Genomic DNA, 18,935 nt, shown 5'->3' on the forward strand with positions numbered 1-18,935 from the left:
CGCACCGCCGCCGGCGGCTCGTCGAGAGCCGTGGGCCGTCTCCTCCTCCACGGGCTCCGCCGCCTCCTCCGGCGGCGGCTCGTCCGAGGCCGCCGGCTCCGCCGGCTCGTCGAAGCGCGCGGCCGCCGGCTCGCTCGCGTCCGACCCCGGCGACGCGAGCGTCTTCGCCGTCGACTGCAGGTCGCTGTCCGCGGGCGCGACGCTCGCCGGCGGCGAGTGGTCCGGCGGCGGCGGCGACGCAAAGTCCGCGCGGTCTGGCTCCGAGGCCGGCGACGCGTCGAGCGCGACGGCCGGCGGCGCCGCGGCGTCGGCGAGGACGACCGGCTCGTCGTCGAGGACGACCGGCTCGTCGTCGAGGACGACCGGCTCGTCGTCGAGGACGACCGGCTCGTCGTCGACGGGCGCCGCCGCGCCGGCGTCCGCGGCGGCGTCCGCCGCGGCGCCGTTGACGGGCGCGGGCGGCGCGGCGACGGCGTCGAAGTCGACGAGGGGCTGGTGGCTGATGTCGAAGGAGCCGTCCGTGTTCAGGCGGACGACGTCGCTCGGGAGGTCGGCCATGTCCGGGCTCACGATCGCCGGGTCGCGCGGCGAGAGGCGCGGCGTCGCCCCGGCGGGCGCCACCATCTGCTCCATGGGCGCCACGCCCTGGTCCATCATCTGCTCCTGGTGCATGGACATGGCGATCTCGTAGGACCGCGGCGTGAGGACGACGTCCTGGCCCGTCGCCGCCGCGCGCTCCATCTCGGCGTGGATGTGCTCGCGCATCATGGCCTCGGCCATCATGGACTCCATCATGTGGTGCTCGATGGCCGCCTGCTGCATCTCCGCGTGCGCGGCGGCCATGGCGTAGGACCGCGGCGTCCACTGTTCGCCGCCCGGCGGCGCGTAGCCCGCGGGCGGCACGGCGCCGGGCGGCGGCGCGCCGCCGCCGTAGGCCTCGGGCGCGTAGTCCGGGTTGTCCGGGTAGTCCGGCGGCAGCTCGCCCCCCGCGGCGGCCCCGTAGTCCGCGGCGACGGCGGCGTCGGCAAGCTCCAGGGCCGCGTAGTGGGCCTCCTCGCCCTTCTTGTGGAGCTCGGCCTCGGCGACGGCGACGGGCGTGTACGCCTCCTCGGCGACGGGCGACCCGGCGTCGGGGACGTCGACGGGGGGCGGGACTCCAGGGTCGGGCTGCCCCGGCTCCATCCTTGGTAAACCGCCTTAAACGCGGCTGCAACGTTTCAACCTCGGCTTATTTATTGGGCGCTCTCCGGCAGCCCTCGGGGGAGCTTACTAGATCTAGCAAAGCGTGCCGACGAAGAAGCGTCGGGGCGAATAAATTTACGGCGTCTCGCGCCGCGGGGATCGGCTACGGGACGCGCGCCCCGGGTCCCAGCTCCGTGGGCTCCCAACCCCGCAGCCGCCGCCGGAAAAACCATGCCGCGGGCGTCGGACCTGCAGAGCTCCTCCAGCTCCTCAAAGGACCCCTCCCTCGACGACGTCGTGCTCGTGCGGCTCCCGGCCCGGAGCGGCGCGAGCCGCGCGGCGACGTCCGTCTTCGAGATCCAGAACGTGCTCTCCCCGGACGCCTGCGTGCGAGCACGAGACGCGGTGAACGAGTGCTTCGACGCCGGCGCGGAGCGCGGAGCCCCCCCCTCTGATGATGTTCCCCCCCGTCCCCCGGCCTCACGGAGCCCCGCGCAGGTCGAACGACGGACCGCGGCGTCAGCCTGCCGACGCAGGACGTCATGGTCAGCAGCCTGCCCCAGCAGTCGCAGGACGAGATCCGCAACGCGCTCGAGCTGACCGCGCGGAGGGTCTCCATGGAGCTCACGGGCGTCACCCTCGAGTTCACCATGTCGCGGGCCTTCGTCATCGTCTACGACGCCGCGCGCCAAAAGGGCCTCAAGTGCGTGCGCCCTCCCCCGCGCGCGCGCGCCTCCGCCGACGCCCCGGGCCCCGCAGGAAGCACACGGACGGCCGCAAGGAGGGCGCGACGCTGCTCCTGCTCATCTCCAAGCCGAACCGCGACTTCGAGGGCGGCGGGACGCGCTTCTTTCCCTCGGTCCTCGAGTCGTCCTTCGACGCGAAGCCCGCGCTCGGCAGCACGATCGTCTTCCCCTCGGACACGCTCCAGCACGAGGGCATCCCCATCAAGCGCGGCCGGCGCCTCCTCGTCTGCGTCTTCGCGACCAAGAAGAAGATCGGCGGCGGCGCGCTCGGCCCCGGCGACTCCAAGGCCATCGACACCATCCAGCCCGCGAGCTCGACGCACGAGAAGGCCTCCAGCCACGGCAAGAGCAAATACGGCATGATGAACGACGACCAGGTCCTCTCGCAGGAGTGCGCGTGCACGATCTCCTGAGGGCCCGTAGGACCCCCCGCTTCCCCCGTCTTTGTACATGATGTTTGTCATCCTTCGGTAGTGTGTACACGCGCCGACTCCGCCGGCGAGTCGAGCTTACACGCCGGCCGGCGTGAGCTTAAGCAAGAAAAAGTTAGATAAAAAAGAACACCGAAAGTCGGTTTGGCCTAGAGGGCCTCCTTGAGCATGCTGCGGTTCGGGCTCGGGGAGGGGCTTCGGCATGGTTCCCTGCCTGCCTGCCCGCCCAGACCGAGCGCCAGAGAAGGCTGTAATGCTCGCATCGGTTTCTGAAGGCACGTCCAGCTTCACTATTTTATGTTGGCACGACGTCGTCGCCGGGCCCCGAGTTCGTGTCCTTCGGGTCGCCCGCGGCGGAGAGGCGCGCGTGGCGGAAGCGGCCCACGCAGCGCATGACGTGGAGCTGGACGAGGCAGCGGCACCAGCGGACCTTGAGCTTGGGGATGCCGATGAAGCACTGCTTCACGAGCGTCGCGGCGACCGCGTGGTACTCGAGCTCGCGCGCGGCCTGGCCGTCGGCGAGCGTGTCGAGGGACGTGTCGTGGTGCGCCACGTCGAGGTGCACGGCGTAGGCACTGTGGCGGTTCTTCTCGTAGGCGTGGCACTCCTCGAGGATGAAGCGCGCGCGGACCATGAGCTCGACGAAGCGCGAGTCGCGGCCGCACCCGAAGGGCGCCTTCAGGTCCCGCAGCAGCCGGTAGATGGCCGCCTCGGGGATGCGCCCGGAGCCCGTCGGGTCGTGCCTCCCCCAGACGCGCCGCAGGTCCTCGATGCCGCCGTAGGCCGCGACGATCTTCGGCTCGCTCAGCGAGTCGTAGGCCTCCGAGATGATCATGACGAAGAGGTTCAACACGAAAAAGTCCATGATCACCACGAAGGAGCCGAAGAACACATACACCCCAAACTTGTACAACGGCTCGTTCCAGCCCGGCTTCGGGTCCGCGGCCGCTATAACGAGCTCGGGCCAGACGTCGCCGTTCGCGCACACGAACAACAGCAGCAGCGCGTGCGCCGGCGACTGGAAGCCGAGGTAGTGGCCCCGGGGCTCCGGCAGGTCGTAGTGCGCGTAGAGCAACCGCCCCAGGCCCGCGTAGACGTACAGGATCATGAACATGATGAGCAGGATCGCGACGATGAACCGCATCGGCCGCGTGACCGCGTAGTAGATCTGCGCGTAGTTCGGCAGGCGCCGCAATAATCGCAGGATGCGCGCGCAGGACACGGCGGCCGCGACCTTGACGGGCCCCGCGTCGCGGCAGGACCGGCCCCAGAGCGCCTCGACGAGCGCGGCCAGCGTCACGAACAAGTTGCCGAGGTTCGCGGAGTCGTCCGCGTAGGCGCGGAGCGACCTGTGTGCAAATCAAATCTTCAACCCGACTTCAATGTGCGCGTATTCGAATGTTTTGACACGAGCACTTCCGCCGTGCTTCGAGAACTCGCTGAGAGCAATCGATTCGTCCAGAAATCAGCCGAATCGACTTCGATTTGACCGAGCTAGAGAATTCTGAAGTTTGGCCCCGACGTCCCAGCTCACTGGTTGATTTGCACACAGGGAGCGACCCGCGCGCGTAGAGCGCCAGCAGGACCTCGGCGGAGAACGCGCACGCGACGACGCCCGACGTCGCCGCGGCGACGGCGGGGAGCCAGGCCGGCTCGCTCCGGTGGCGGCAGGCCATCGCGGCCGCGTTGACGAGGATGACGCCGTCGAGGCCCCAGCCCGCGGCGCCGCGCTGCGTCATCTCGCGCTCGAGCCAGAGCCGCAGGGGCGTCGGCGGCGCCTCGCTCACGGGCACGCTCGACCGCTTGACGTCGTGGAGCACGCCGTTGAGCAGCCGCCGCGCGTTGCCCTCCGCGGCCGTGACGAAGTAGCCCTTGACCTCCGCGTCCGTCGTCGTCGCCGCGATGGCGTCGTTGCGCATCTCGAGGAAGCCGCCCCAGATGAGGTTCATGAAGAGCTGGGCGAAGTAGATGTTGAGGCAGAAGTAGACGACGAAGAAGTACCAGAACGCGAATTCGCTGTGGCCGCTCTTCGGCGAGTAGTTCGCCTCCGTCGCGGCCATCGCGGAGAACATGAGGTCCGTGTAGCCCGAGCCCGCGATGAGTAAGAACGTCGACAGGATGCTCCCCGGGAAGTCGTCGTAGGTGTAGGGCGGGTTCTCCCAGCGCTCGTTCGCGCACGGCGCGACCTTCTCCGAGCCGTCGCTGAAGGTCTCGCCGCGGCGGTACGCGTATCTCGGGAAGCCCGGGTCCGTGCAGTAGGCGAACGTGCCCTTGAAGAACTCCTGGCCGATGAGCGCCGCCACGGGCCAGACGACGAACATCACCGAAAAGAGCGCGCCGAGCGTCGGCACGCACGAGATCACGGACACGGCCAGCAGCCGCACGGTCTTGAGCTCGCGGACCAGGACGAGACATCGCAGGGACCGGAGCACGAAGAAGACGCGGTTGCCCGGGTCCAGGATCAGGCCCACGATGCCCGCGAAGACGACGGCGCGCTCGAGGCCGATCGCCGCGCCGCGCGCGGCGCGCCGGAGCCGGTCGTCGATCTTCCACCCGTGGCGCCGCCGCTCGCCCTCCTCTTCGTCGTGGATGAAGCCGTGGAGCGTCGCCGACTGGTCCTCGCTGAGCCCGTTCTGCTGCGACGAATGGAGCTTGTCCTCGGGCCGGCGCCGGTTCGCGTCGAGGTGGCGCCGCGCGCGGTGGTACGCGTGCGCCGCGCGGCAGGCGCACTCCGCCACAAAAACCAGCCCCGCCGCGGCGTCCAAGATCGCCCAGCCCGGCCGCGCGTCCGGGCCCGCGTAGGCGTCGCAGAGCGGCACGCCGCACGTGACGACGGACGACGCGACGGCGTCGCGGAACGCCTTACTTTCGACGAGGTGCTCGAAGAAGCGGGCCCAGCTCTCCTCGGACCGCTGCTTCTTCTTGGGGATGCGCACGCGCTTCTCCCGCGCCGGCTCCGGCAGGAAGAGGCTCATGCGCGCGTTCTTCTTCTGCGGCGGCACGGCGAAGTTCTTCCGGCCCTTGACGTTGAGCTGGTTTTTGGAGCCGTTGAGCTGGTGGACGAGCTCGACGTGGACGGCGCTCGCGCGGGCCTTGCGCGTGCTCGAGCGCCGCTTCTTGTTGAGGCGCGGCTCCCGCGGCGCGTCGCCGTCCTTCGTCTCCTCGACGGCGCGCGCCGCGGCCAGCGCGAGGCCGGGCGCCTCGGCGACGCGCGCGTGGAGCCGGAGCAGGAAGAAGGCGCGGTTCAGCCGCCGCCGCACGACGAGGACGTAGTAGATCATGCGGAGCTTCTTGCGCTGGTCGAGGACGTCCAGGTAGAGCGTCGTCGACTCGTCCAAGAGGCACGCGAGCACGACGTTCGCGAGCACGAGGCGCCCGACGACGGCGATGGTCACGAAGAACGCCGCGCTCTCCTCGCCGCACTTGGCCATCGTCGAGTACATGACGTAGCTCCAGTCCTCGCCCAGCGCCGTGAGGAAGACCTGGAGGAAGGCCCAGGTGAACGAGTCGAAGCGCACCGCGCGCTCGTGCTCCGCGTCGTTCGGCGACGTCGCGACGAGGCCGTAGGGCCCGAAGAACTGCATGGCGCCCAGGGTCATGATGAAGAGGAAGAGGAGCAGGAGGAGCAGGCTCGGCCAGACCGCGTCGAGCGCCACCTCGATCATGAGCAGCACCTCCCTCAGCGAGTTCCAGTGGCGGACCGCGCGCACGAGCCGCGCGAGGCGCACGAGCCGCAGGATGCGCAGCGCCTTGACGCTGCGGAGCATGGACTCGACGAAGATCTCGACGACGGAGCAGACGCAGATCACGAAGTCGAACCAGTTCCACGCGTCGCCGAAGTACGGCCCGACGCCGAGGATCGCGACCTTGGCCGCGAACTCGACCGCGAAGAAGATGGACGACCAGAGGTTGACGACGTTCGCGAAGCGCGACACGGACTTGGTCGCGTGGTAGCCGTCGGCGGCCATGGCCGCGACGCTCAGCAGCACGACGAGCGTCACGAGCACGTTCGGCCACCGCGTCGGCGACGTGAGGAGTCGGCGGACCCGCGAGCTCCGCGTGCCGCGCCAGAGCCGGTCGCCGAGGGTCTGCGGCCGCTGGATGCGCAGGGACATGTCCTCCGGCACGAACTTATCGTCGTCGTCGAGCTCCATGGACCGCGTCTTGACGAGCCTGTCGCTGATCGCGTTGACGTGGCGCCTGCGCGGGTGGACTCGTAAGCTTTCAAAAAGGGGGGGGGACGCCGCCGCCGCGCCGCTCGGGCTCCTCCGCGGGCGCGAGCTCGCCGTCGAGGACCGCCTTGATGTCCTCGCGCGTGTCGCCGTACTCGTGGAACTGGGAAAGCAGCGCGGCGACGGCGATGGAGAAGAGCATCGTGCTCACGGCGAGCATGAAGCAGACGAAGAACGCGGACACGCCGGAGCCTGCGACGACAAGAAGTCTCACCCCCGCCAAGTAGTACACGGGACGCCGCCGCCGCGCCGTTGGCCTCCTGCGTGTGGAGCATGATGTCGCTCCAGATCTCGCCAAAGGCCAGGTTCGTCAGCGTGAGGACCGTCGTGAGCACGTTGCGGAACCCCGCGTAGCCCCGGCCCGGCCCGTCGGCGGACGCCGCGCGCGCGCAGGAGTAGCCCGCCTCGCAACCGTAGCCGTCGACGACGAGCCGCGGCAGGCCGCAGGTCCTCGCGGTGCCGCCGGGCGCGACGGCGTCGTCGTTCAGCCAGCAGGCGACCTGCGAGATCTCGAGGCCCGCGCTGAGCTCGTCGCCGTACTGGGGCGACCCGTCGAGGTCGGAGACGCAGCGCGTCACGGGCGTCGGGCTCCACAGCTGCATCGCCGCGAGCGACAGCGTCAGCAGGACGCCCGCGATCATCAGCACGATGTCGCGGAGGTTGATGAGCGACCGGAGCAGCACGGCGATGGTCCGCTGGAGCCTACGGGCACGCGGGGTGGGTCATCGCGGGGCGTCTCGCGGCACGCGCACCTCGGCACGCGGTTCACGGTGCGCAGCGGCCGGAGCACGCGGAGCGCCTTGAGGAAGCTCACGTCGGGCGCGTCCATGTACGCGGCGTCGACGACGCCCGTCAGCGCGACGACGGCGTCGAGCACGTTCCAGGCGCTGTAGAAGTAGCGCAGCCGGAACGTCGCGATCTTCGCGATGGCCTCGAGGACGAAGGCGCCGAGGATCGCGAGGTCCGCCGCCTTCCACCAGAGCGGCGCGCCGCCGTCGCGCCTACCAAGCATGACGGCGACGATTTCTCTTCGTTTTCCCGATCAAAATCGCTCGAAAATCGTCACGGCCACAGGACGCCGCGTCGCGCTCCCAGCGCGGGTTCCACATCGCGAGCAGGGCGCAGTTGATCAGGATGAGCACGAGCATGCCGTTCTCGAAGCGCTTCGACTTGAGGAAGCGGCCCGCGCGCGACGGCGCGGCGACGCGCGCGGCGGACGCGTCGCCCGACGGCGACCGGCGCCACGGCTCGTAGCGCTGGCCCTCGCCGAGGGCCTTGTTCGCCGCGGCGTTCTCCTGCTCGTCCGTCAGCTCGAGAGTCGGCGCGACGTCGACGACGACGTCGACCCGGGGCTCGTCGACGTCGGCGTAGCAGAAGAACTCGAAGGGCGGCGGCGTCTCAAAGGTCGTCGAGCAGGACCAGCACTGGTCCTGTAAGGGCATCGGCTCCTCTCGCGAGCTGGGCTTGAACAGGTCGCTCGGCGCGAACAGGTCGGAGAACCACCCGCCGCCGCTCTCGCGGCGCTTCGCCATGGTGGAAAGCACACGACTCAGCTGCCCATCATCGTCCAGCCACAAAATCTTCACCTTGTCGTTGCTCGATGCTTTCGCAAGTCGGCGTTGCAGCGGGCTGCCCCCATCGATGGGATGATGGTGGCCTTTTAGGCATCAGCCGCTGCGCTCCAGCCATCGCCGGACGCCTCGCGCTGGCATATGTCGCGCCTCGCGGACTACGACAAATGGGCGTATGTGACGGACAGCGACGACGACGAGGCGGCAACGCCGCCGCCGCCGCCGCCGCCGCCGCCACCGGAGCCCACGCCACCGCCACCCGAACCCGCGCCGCCGTCGGAGGACTGGGTGCTCGAGGCCTACAAGCGCGTCGCGCGCGCGGGCGCGCAGCTCGCCGAGTGCGCGCGCGCGGACGCCTACGCCGCCTGCGCCGCGGTCGTCGCGGGCTTCGAAGCCGGGACGCTGCGCCTCGACCGGCCCCTCGTGGGCGTCGTCGACGGCGCGCTCGACGCGGCGACCTGCGCGCGCTACGCGGCGGCGGTGCGCGACCGCTTCGACGCGCGGCGGGCGGACCAGCGCATGGCGCTCCAGGTGCACATCCGCGGCGACGACGTCGAGTTCCTGCCGCTCGCCGAGGAGCCGGACTTCCTGCCCGAGGCCAAGGCCGCGCTCGCGGGCGTCGCCGCGGCCGTCGCGGCCGCGTCCGCGCCGCGGCAGGCCATCGGCGGCGTCGCGGAGCCCCCGGAGGACGCGACGATCGCGGTCCTCGTCGTCGACGAGACGCGCGCCGGCGGCAAGGCGAAGCGCGCCGCGCTGAACGCGCGGTGGCGCCGGCGGCCCTGCGGCGACCTCGCCAAGGTCGTCGGCGTGACGACGGCCTGCCAATTTTACGAGGCGACGCGCGGCCACCGCGTCGACCCGCGCGCGCCCGTCGGCGCCGTCGTCGGCGCCGGCCCGCGTCCCGCGGGGGAGCTTTTGAATCATGAAAGACCGGAGCTTTTGAACCATGAAAGACCGTCACCGACGCACTTCGTAGGCGACGGCGGCGCGCTCTTCCTCCGGGACCCGGCCGCGGACCCGCTCGCGGCCGGCGACGCCGCGGCGCTCCCGGCGCGCCTGCTCGTGCCCGCGTCCGCGCAGCTGTCGCTCTACGACGGCGTCCGGCGCGCCCGGCCGCGCTACGTGCCCCACCGCGACAACGACCCCGTCCGCATGGGCGACGGCGAGAACCACCGCGAGCTCACGGCGATCCTCTACCTCGACGCCGCGCCGGCGCCGGGCGCGGGCGGCGAGCTCCGCTGCTACCTCGGCACGGCGCCGACGGACACGACAGGCGCCACGGCGACGGAGACCGTCGACGTCGTGCCCGCGCCCGGGCGGCTCGTCCTCTTCCGCGCGCGGGACCTCGTCCACGAGGTCCGGCCCGTCGTCGGCTGGCGGCGGGCCGCGCTCTCCGTCTGGGTGCTGCGGGACGCGCGAGACGGGTCCGAGGACGTGAGTTAGTTTTGCCCGCAGGGGCGTAGTGTTTCCCCGAAGTTGTTACGACGAGCCGGCGGACGAGTCCGCGGCGCGGCGCCCGCGAGGGGACGCCGCGCCGCATCATGAGTCGCGCCGAAAGAGTGGTCGATCACACGTCGAAGAACGCCGTCGCCGCGAAGGCGAGCGTGAAAGCGACGCCCTTGAGCCCCGTCTTCACGTTGAAATCGTTGACCTTGTCGAGGAGCGCGCGCGCGAGCTTCGCGTCGGCGATCTTCTCCATGCCGTTCCCAGTCACGTCCCAGAGGCCGGACTGGGCGATGTTTCACAAGCCCTCCTTCTTGCTCTCGTAGTAGCCCAGGCTCAGCGCGAGGAGCGGGAACACGCTCAACCGCCCCGCGAAGCTCGCGTGGTTCGCTACGAGCGACGCCGCGTAGGCGAGCGTCGCCGCGCCGCCGACGACGGCGACGGCGCCGCGCCGGTCGCGCTCGGCGTCGTCGATGTTCGTCAAAGAGGCCGCGGCGAGCTCGCGCCGCCGCGCCTGCTCGGCCGGCGCGGGCGCGTCCGCGACCTCCGTGGAGAGCACGCCGAAGACGACGGACCGGCCCTCGTCGAACTGCGGCGCGCGGTCGATGGCCTCCTGGAGGAGCGGCACCGGGTTCTCGAACGACTCGGTGGCGCGCAGCAGCGGTTTGTTCGCGGTCTTACCGTGCAGGAAGCCGTCGGCCGTCGCGGCCAGCAGCAGCAGCGCCGCGGCGCGCATCATTCTGGCGCTGTGCGCTGGCAAAATTGCGGTGCTTCGCGCGCGTCGACGCGCTGCGGCGCTCGCAGCAGCCTCGACGACGAGCTCTGCGTCGACAACAGCTCTCGATGCGCTGGCCTCGAGCTGCAACGAGGGCAACATTAGCCGGAGCGGGGTCCGCCGGCGCCCCCCGGCGGAACTTGAAGTCGTCGCGAGCGCGGACGGCGGTCCTCGACCCTCGTCGGCGTGGGCCGAGGCCGTGGCCGTCGACAGCGGCGACGCGTGCGACGAGGAGGAGGAGAGCGAGGACAACAGCGAGCTCTTCGACATCGCGACCCTCGAGCGCGGCTCCGAGTCCCACTCCCTGCCCAAGTCCCCCGCCAAGCCGAGCGCCTGCGCCGACATCACGAACCGCGCGTAAGGACGACACGAGGATGGGCTGCGCGCAGTGGATGTTGAGGAGCCCATCTTATGGGCCGGAGGCGAGAGCATCTCAGCACGCGTCGCTGGACGCGTCCCGTGTACTAGAAAAGCTTCGTTGCACTTTTCGTTGCACCTCATTTAAAACTGGCTCGATTGAGCCCCTCTCGACCGGCGCCGCAGCAAGCCTTCGTGCACAAGTGCCTGTTCGTCGACAACGATGGCGGTCCTCGCTAGCGGAACCGCGTCGCCCAAGAAGATCTACGCATCGCGCGGTGTCCAGCCAGCAGGATTCACCGCGCCGCGCGCGCCGCTCGTCGCCAAAACCGCTCGAGGCGACTGCGCGCGTGCGCGCGCGCGCGCGCGCAGTCGAGAGGCGACTGCTGCGCGCGCTCGACGCGCCGCACGACTGCGCGCGCGCGCGCGCGCGCCGCACGAGCTGCCCAACACACGACTCGACGGCGCGCGCATCGCTCGCGCGCAGCGGCATTCACCCGCAAACGCGAGCGCGCGCGCGCGCGGCGAACGATCCCGATCCCGAAATCGCAGGTCCTTGATTGCGGCGGCCAATACTGCCACCTCATCGCGTCGCGCGTCCGCCGCCACGAGGCGCTGTCGGTCATCGTGCCCTGCGACGCGCCGGTGTCGACGTTCGCCGACGCGGGCGCGATCATCGTGAGCGGCGGCCCGCAGTCGGTCTTCGACCCGGCGTCGATGCGCGTCGACAAGGCGCTCTGGGACCTGCCCGTGCCGATCCTCGGCATCTGCTACGGCTGCCAGATGATGTGCCAGGACCTCGGCGGCAAGGTCGAGCAGGCGGCCGTCGGCGAGTACGGCCCGGCGACGCTCGAGGTCGTGAAGGCCGGCGGCGTGATGCCCGGCGACGCGGACAAGACGACGGTCTGGATGAGCCACCGCGACAAGGTCGTCGCGCTGCCCCCGGGCTTCGAGACGACGGGCAAGACGGCGGCGTGCGCGAACGCGGCGGTCCAGTGCTGCGACGGCACGCGCCGGCTCTACGGCCTTCAGCTCCACCCCGAGGTCACGCACTCGGCCAAGGGCGAGGCCATGCTCGGCGCGTTCGTCGAGCTCAGCGGCCTCAAGGGGACGTGGAAGATGGACGACTTCGTCGACCAGCAGATCGCCGCGATCCGCGCCAAGTGCGGCGCGAGCCGGAACGTCTTCGTGCTCGTCTCCGGCGGCGTCGACTCGACCGTGACCTACGCGCTGCTCGCCAAGGCGCTGCCCGCGGAGCGCATCCTCGGCCTCTACGTCGACACGGGCATGATGCGCAAGGGCGAGTCGGAGCTCGTGTCCGAGTCGCTCGCGGGCGCGGACCTCCCGAACCTCAAGGCCGTCGACGCGTCGGCGCAGTTCCTCAAGGCGCTGGAGGGCCTGACGGCGCCCGAGGCGAAGCGGCGCGTCATCGGCCAGCAGTTCCTCGAGATCCAGCGCGCGCAGGCCAAGGCCTACGGCCTGGACCCGGCGAAGTGGCTCCTGGGCCAGGGCACGATCTACCCCGACACGATCGAGTCCGGCGGGTCCGCGAAGAAGGCCGACGTCATCAAGACGCACCACAACCGCGTGCCCGAGATCGACGCGCTCATCGAGCAGGGCCTCGTCATCGAGCCCCTCGCGGACCTCTACAAGGACGAGGTCCGCGCCGTCGGCGAGCGGCTCGGCCTCGCGTCGCACCTCGTCTGGCGCCAGCCCTTCCCCGGCCCGGGCCTCGGCGTGCGCCTCCTCTGCCACGACGGCGCGCCGGAGCCCGTCGACGACGTCGCGGCGCGCGCGCGCGCCGCGGCGACGATCTCCGCGGCGCTGCCCGCGGGCGTCGCCGCGTCCGTGCCGCCCCTGCGGTCCGTGGGCTGCCAGGGCGACTCGCGGACCTACCGCAACTTCGCCATCCTCGCCGGCGCCTACGAGCGCGACTGGGACGCGCTCGGCGCCATCTCCACGGAGCTCGTCAACGAGTCCAAGCTCGTGAACCGCGTCGTCGTGAGCCTCCTCCACGCTTCCGCGCGCGACGCGCCCCTCGACTTCGCCGTGAGCCCCGGCGGGCCCCACACGGTGACGACGCCGCGCCTCGACGTGCTCCGCGAGGCCGACGCGATCGTGACGGACATGCTCACGGAGGACGGCGTCATGCGGTCCATCTGGCAGTGCCCCGTCGCCATGGCGCCCCTCGGGCTCGCCGGCCAGGCGGGCGAGGAGGTCATCATCCTCCGCCCCGTCGACTCGACGGAGGCCATGACCGCGGCCTTCTCGAAGGTGCCCTTCGCGCTCTGCGACAAGATCGCCGCGGCCATCAAGGCCAAGCTCCCCCAGGTCGCCGACGTCCTCTACGACGTCACGAACAAGCCGCCGGGCACGATCGAGTGGGAGTAGGCGCCCCCCCCACCCCCTGTATAAGTCTCGGAGACCCCGCAACCCGGCCCCCGGCGCGACTCCGAGTCGGAAGGTTACTTCGCCTCCGCGGCCGTCTCGTGGTGGAACGCGTCGAAGTTCGACGTCAGCGCCTTGAGCTTCCGACTCCGCATCATCTCCGTGAAGCGCGAGAAGTCGCCCTTGGCGACGAGCAGGTCGATGAGGTCGTCCGCGCGGCGGTCGAGCAGCTCGCGCGCGAGCTCGTCCTCGCTGCACTTGTGCTTCCGCATGAAGAGGCCCAGGGACACGTCGCACATCTCCTGGTACTCGACGAAGAGGTCGTGGTGCTGGTGCTTGTGCTCCTCCTCCTGGTCGAAGGCCGCCGCGTTGTTCTCCACGAACTTCTCCAGGGCTTTTTTCCACATCATGTTCGACGTGATAAACTTGCGGAAATGCGCTTCCAAGGAGACGTCGTCCTTGCTCTCCGCCGCCTTGCTCTCTGAAGGCATGGTACCGCGAGCGCGGGCTGCCCGCGCCGCTCGAATCGGCGCGCCCAGATTGCGCGCTGCTATACGGTCGACCTTGCACGGCACGAGAAGGCGTTTCATAGTCAACATTAACATGAGACAAAGCCGAACAGGAGAGCATTGGACACGCAGCAGCCCCCGATGGAGCCGGCCAAGTACGTGCACGGCGGCGAGGGCACGCTCGTCGAGGAGGATGACGTCGTCGTCGCCGTGGCGGCCATCGTGGACGACGCGGAACGCAAGGGCGTGCTCACCTGGTACGCGCGCGTCGCCTGCGTCTCCGTCTCCGGCGGCGTCGTGGTCATCGCGAGCATCCCCGGCACGGCGCCGCGTCTCGCGCGCCTGCGACGTCGATGGCCATCCGCGCACCGTAGGCATCCTCAACGCGCAGCAGACCGGCGACGTCGACGACCCGAACAAGCGGTCCGCGCTGCTCGTCGGCGTCCTCGGCGGCGTCGCGTACCTGTCCATCGCCTTGTTCTCCAAGTTCCTGCCGACCTACGCGGAGTCGCGGGGCCACCGGCCCCAGCTCTGGCTGTCGCTCCTCGGGCAGGCCGTGTCGACGGCGCTCTTCTTCGCCGGGTCCGTCGCCGGCGGCGGCACGTCCGCGCTCGGGATTTGTTTGTACGCGGCGTCGCTCGTCGTCATGGGCCTCAGCGCGCCGTTCACGGACTTCATCACGCAGATGACGACGGAGGTCTGCGACGGGCTGGGCCACGGCGCCCTCGAGGACGGTTTAGGATACGTCGGCGCCTGGGGCTTCTTCGTGGGCTTCGTCGCGGGGCTCGTGCTCACGGCGGCGAGCGTCGCCGCGTTCCCGGGGGCGTGGAAGGGCGGGCCCTACACGGGCAGCAGCTCCTGCGGCATCGCCTTTGCCTGCTACGCGCTCGCGGCCGCGTTTCTGGCGTCGCCGGACCGCGTCCGCGAGTCGCTGCCCGCGGCGCTCCGGACGCCGTTCTCCGGCGGCTGCGGCCGCTTCGCGCCGACGTGGCGCACGCGGCACCCGAGCGGCGCCGACACGACCTACTTTTCCAACTTCAAGGTCGTCGTCATGGGCTTCATGTTCCTGGACGCTTATTTTTTCGCGATCGTCACGAATTATTTTTTGTGGAAGCGGCTCATGTCCATCGTCGTCGTCTACTTGTACGGCTTCGTGACGATCCTCGTCGCGCTGCCGTCCGTGCGCTTCGTGACGGAGTCGCTCGGCGCGCCGAAAACCGTGCGCGTCGCGCTGCTCTGCTACGTGTGCCTGCTCCTGATCATCGCGCTCGCGCCGGCCGCGTCGACCGCGGGCCGCGCGCAGGTCTGGTGCACGCTGCCATTCGTCGGCGCCGCGTGCTGCATCGTCCCCGCGTTCCAGACGCTGCTCTACAGCCAGTACCCGGTGGACGCGCGCGCGGAGATCATCTCCTGGTGGAAGATCATGGCCGTCGGCGTGCCCAAGGCGCTCGGCTCCGCGGTCGGCGGCATCGTGCTGAGCGCCTGCATCCGGCGCGACCCGAACGCGTCGAACTATTTGGTCGGCGCCGTACCGCACGCGGTCCTCGTCGTCGGCGCGCTGGGCCTCCTCGTCCTCCACGAGCGGAACGAGCGGGACTACGGCCACGAGAGCCTCTACGTGCCGCCGCCGGCCAAGGCCAAGGTCGAGGCGCGCGCGCCGGCCAAGGGCGTCACGGAGCAGGTCGCCCACTCGTACTAAAAAGGTTGTGTGGCACGTTTCTACCGAGCGTCGCGTCGAGGCACGCTCGCATGTTGTTCTCGAGTCGCGGCGCGCCGGAGGCACGCGAGCACCCCCCGAACAAACACCGGAGAATCTACGGTCGCCTAGGGTCGTCGCGCGTCGAGTAGCCGCTCCCGACGGACCAGCGCTTCGTCCGGTCGTCGACGATCACGCCGTGGTTGACGCGGAGCTCGTCCCGGTAGTGGTCGGCGACGACCCAGTCCTTCTGGTACTGCGCTTTGCTCCGCCGCGCGAGGATCCGCGTCACCGTGCGCAGGAGCGCGCGGTCGAGGCCCGCGGCGTCGCCCGCGAAGGCGTAGCGGCTCGGCCTGAAGCGGCTCGGCGCGGACCGGCGCGAGGCCCAGGTCTTCCGCCGGTCGTCGACCTCCACGCCGAGGCGCCGGAGCTGCGCGTGGATGCCGTCGGCCGCCTCGAAGTCGCGGCACTGGCGCAGCAGCGCGCGCTCCACGAGGAGCTCGTCGACGGCGTCGACGTCCACGGACGCGTCGCGGTCGTACGTCGCCCGCGCGTAGCCGTGGTCGAAGCGCTGCTCCGTGCCCGAGTGGGCCGCGACGAAGTCGAAGCCGAGCTCCTCGCTCAAGACCTCGTCGAGATCCAGTTCCAGCGCCCGCCGGGGCGTGCTCTTGTGCTCCTTCTGCCGCGGCAGCTCGAGCGATCGCGCGTGCGCCGCGACGTATGCGCGCGGCGCGTAGCCGCGCGCCGTACGCGCCGCCAGCGCGAGCGCTAGGAGCGAGGATCGCGCGGCGCTTCGTGCGTTCATCGCGCAGCTTCGATCGGGCCGCAAGGCTTCAAGCGACTGCTCCATGAGATGTCGACGCGGCGCGATAAAACAAGTGATGATGAAACCGAGCTGCGACCTCGTCGCGGCATTAAAAAAACTCTAGACGAGCGCGAGCAGCGCGAAGGAGAGCGCGGAGCCCGCCGTGAGGCCGAGCGTGAGGAAGAGGCACATGACGTTGCCCGCGAGCTCGCGCTTGTGCGGCGCGACGAGCTGTGGCGCCTCGCCCATGGCGAGCGTCGCGACGAGGCCGTTGGAGAGCGCGAAGGGCGCCATCACCGCGAAGGGCGCCGCGGAGGACCGGAGGCCCGGCGCGCCGCCGGCGCCGCCGGAGAGCGTGCCGAGCGCGATGAGCGGCACGAACGCGAAGCGCGCGACGGCCGCGAAGAGGAGCGCGCGCGCGCCCGGCGACTTGACGACTCCCGCGGACGCGCGGCCCAAAAAGTCGAAGACGTTGAACTCGAGGAAGAGCAGCGGCACGAAGAGCGCGCGGAAGAGGTCGCCGTCGCCGCCGTCGTCGTCCGCGTGGCCCTCGGCGCGCGCGAGCGCCGTCAGCGCGGGGAAGGGCGCGAGCGTGCAGGCGAAGACGAGGAAGACGGCCGCCGCGGGCACGCGGATCTCGCGCGCCAGGGCCCCCAACGCCCCGAGGTCGCCGGGCGCGGCCTTGGCCGCGGGCGCCTGGATCGACGGCTCCGCGTCGACGCCCATGAGGCTCGCCTGGAGGCCCGCCTCGTCGTCGGGCTCGTCCTTCGTCGCCAGGGACGACGCCAGGAACACCTCCTGCCGCTCGAGGATGCGAAAGGCGAAGATGCTGACCACGAACAAGCCCGCGGCGGCGACGAAGTAGCCGACGGCGCCGCCGTCGACGCGCGGCGCGACGCAGCCGCCGTCGTCGCCGCCGTCGTCCGCCGCGGGCTTCGCCGCGCCCTCGGAGAGGACCGTCGCGACGACGATTAAAGCGGGGATGACGCCGCCGACGGCCTGGCCCGCCATGTTCGCGGCGTTGAAGCCGCCCTGGAGCGCGGCCGCGAGGCCGAAGACGGCCGCGCAGAGGAACTGCGACAGGGAGCCGCACAACGCGACGCCCAGGAGCGTCACGGGCGCGAAGACGGCCCGCTCGGGGGCGCCGGGGGCCAGCGCGAGGACGGCGAACGCGGCGAAGACGCCGACGAGCGCCCACTGCGTCGGCACGATGCGCGACCGCACGCTCAGCTCCTGCGACGCGCGCAGCGCGTAGACGTTCGACGCCAGCGACGTCAGCTGGTACGTGACGGCGAAGACGCTCTCGAAGGACGTCTCGAACAGCGAGCCGCAGAACCGCGTCTTCCAGTAACTCGAGATCGTGATGACCGCGTTCCAGCTAAAGAGGCTCGCGCAGCCGATGACGAAGGTGCAGGCGAGCGGGAGGGCCTTCGACGGGGAGGCCATGGCTCCTGAGCGGTGTCGCGACCCCCGACGCGGGGCGAGGACGGCTGTCGCTTTGCTCTCGCCAAGTCGTGCCCGGCTGCGAACTTTGATTGGCTGGCGAGCATCTGGCGAGCTGTGGTAAAAATTAAAATTTATTAATTTCATCAGCAAAGAAGGGCGGCAGCGTCGTCGTGCTCCATCGCCCGAGGTGCTCGAACAGCGCGTCGTGCTCCATCGCCCGAGCGCTCGAAGCATGGCCGCCCTGACAGCCGCCAAGACGGAGCTCGTGCTCATCGACTACGACGACTTGGTCCACGCGAAAAACGACGCGGACACGGCGCAGAAAATCAAATTCGCCTTTGGGAAGGACGGCTTGGGCGTGCTCGCGGTGACGAACGTGCCGCAGGAGCTGCGCGACCAGCGCCTGCGCCTGCTGGGCATCGCGCGCCGCCTCGGCACGCTGCCGGAGGAGACGCTGGCCAAGTACGAGAACCCGGACCTCCACTACTGCGCGGGCTGGTCGCGCGGCCGCGAGAAGTTCAAGGGCAAGGTCGACACGGCCAAGGGCTCGTGGTACGCGAACGGCCTCCACGAGGACGCGGCGAACGGCGACGCGGACCTCAAGGCGCGCTACCCGGAGTCGACGACGGAGCCCGCGTGGCCCGACGCCGAGGTCGGCGACGACATGCGCGGCGCGTTCCGGTCGTTCTCCCGGAGCTTGTACGACCTGTCGCGCCACGTGCTGCGCCACTGCGACGCCGCCGTCGCGAGCGCCGTCGCCGCCAAGGGCTTCGCGAGCGACGCGAAGCGCCTCACGGCCGTCACGCACGAGCGGAGCCGGCTCCACGTCGGCCGCCTGCTCCACTACTACCCGCGCGACGACGCGCCGTCGGGCGACGACGCGGCCTGGTGCGGCTGGCACAACGACAACAGCGTCATCACGGCCCTGGCGCCGGCGATCTACTTCGACGACGCGACGGGCGAGCGCGTCGGCGCGCCCGCGGGCGCGGGCCTCCTCGCGTTCTCGCGGAGTGGCGCCAAGGTCCGCGTCGGCGCGCCGCCCGAGGGGTCCATCCTCTTCCAGATCGGCGAGGCGGCCCAGATCCTCAGCGGGGGCACGCTCGTCGCGACGCCCCACGCCGTCGCCGCGGGCGACATGGCGCGCGTGAGCCGCGAGTCGTTCGCGCTCTTCGTGGAGCCGGACTGGGACGAGGCCATGCAGGTGCCGACGGGCTGCTCCCTCGACGCGGTCCTCGCGCCCGACGACGCCCGCGCGGACATCATCCCGCCCATGCGCAGCCGCCTCACGGAGGTGCCCGTCGCCTTCGCGAAGTTCCTCACGGACTCCATCGCCCAGTACTACTAGGTTTTTAAA

General features: G+C 70.6%; 7 protein-coding genes across 7 annotated transcripts in view; 3 read left to right on the forward strand and 4 right to left on the reverse strand.

The window, feature by feature from the left end:
- Positions 1-1,182, reverse strand: part of AURANDRAFT_64722 (hypothetical protein) — a gene marked incomplete at both ends in the record, with an annotated part of 3,128 nt that extends 1,946 nt beyond the window's left edge. Inside the window, one exon of the mRNA XM_009039473.1 lies at positions 52-1,182. Within this exon, the coding sequence (XP_009037721.1) occupies positions 52-1,182 (1,131 nt within the window). The remainder of the gene's footprint in view (positions 1-51) is intronic.
- Positions 1,183-1,413: 231 nt separating this feature from the next.
- AURANDRAFT_64723 (hypothetical protein) lies at positions 1,414-2,341 on the forward strand (the record flags this gene model as incomplete). Its single annotated transcript, XM_009039363.1, has 3 exons — positions 1,414-1,569; positions 1,671-1,885; positions 1,942-2,341. 3 exons carry the CDS (start codon positions 1,414-1,416, stop codon positions 2,339-2,341), a joined length of 771 nt encoding a protein of 256 aa, XP_009037611.1.
- Positions 2,342-2,640: 299 nt separating this feature from the next.
- Positions 2,641-8,123, reverse strand: AURANDRAFT_71777 (hypothetical protein; the record flags this gene model as incomplete). The annotated part of the gene is made up of 6 exons (XM_009039472.1): positions 2,641-3,708; positions 3,908-6,559; positions 6,687-6,783; positions 6,806-7,293; positions 7,344-7,592; positions 7,669-8,123. The coding sequence occupies 6 exons, from the start codon at positions 8,121-8,123 to the stop codon at positions 2,655-2,657; spliced, it is 4,995 nt and encodes a 1,664-aa protein (XP_009037720.1).
- A 1,609-nt stretch (positions 8,124-9,732) lies between these two features.
- Positions 9,733-10,344, reverse strand: Hypo4 (selenoprotein; the record flags this gene model as incomplete). The annotated part of the gene is made up of 1 exon (XM_009039471.1): positions 9,733-10,344. A coding segment is annotated over one exon (612 nt), but the record flags the coding sequence as incomplete, so codon positions are not given.
- Positions 10,345-11,289: 945 nt separating this feature from the next.
- Positions 11,290-13,128, forward strand: AURANDRAFT_27471 (hypothetical protein; the record flags this gene model as incomplete). Its single annotated transcript, XM_009039364.1, has 2 exons — positions 11,290-12,519; positions 12,844-13,128. Coding segments are annotated over 2 exons (1,515 nt in total), but the record flags the coding sequence as incomplete, so codon positions are not given.
- A 2,320-nt stretch (positions 13,129-15,448) lies between these two features.
- ENT1 (hypothetical protein) lies at positions 15,449-17,581 on the reverse strand (the record flags this gene model as incomplete). The annotated part of the gene is made up of 2 exons (XM_009039470.1): positions 15,449-16,021; positions 16,262-17,581. 2 exons carry the CDS (start codon positions 17,579-17,581, stop codon positions 15,449-15,451), a joined length of 1,893 nt encoding a protein of 630 aa, XP_009037718.1.
- A 232-nt stretch (positions 17,582-17,813) lies between these two features.
- Positions 17,814-18,926, forward strand: AURANDRAFT_27564 (hypothetical protein; the record flags this gene model as incomplete). The annotated part of the gene is made up of 1 exon (XM_009039365.1): positions 17,814-18,926. One exon carries the CDS (start codon positions 17,814-17,816, stop codon positions 18,924-18,926), a length of 1,113 nt encoding a protein of 370 aa, XP_009037613.1.
- Positions 18,927-18,935: the final 9 nt, after the last annotated feature.

The sequence above is a fragment of the Aureococcus anophagefferens genome, assembly GCF_000186865.1.
Source record: "Aureococcus anophagefferens unplaced genomic scaffold AURANscaffold_11, whole genome shotgun sequence".
Lineage (NCBI taxonomy): Eukaryota > Pelagophyceae > Pelagomonadales > Pelagomonadaceae > Aureococcus > Aureococcus anophagefferens.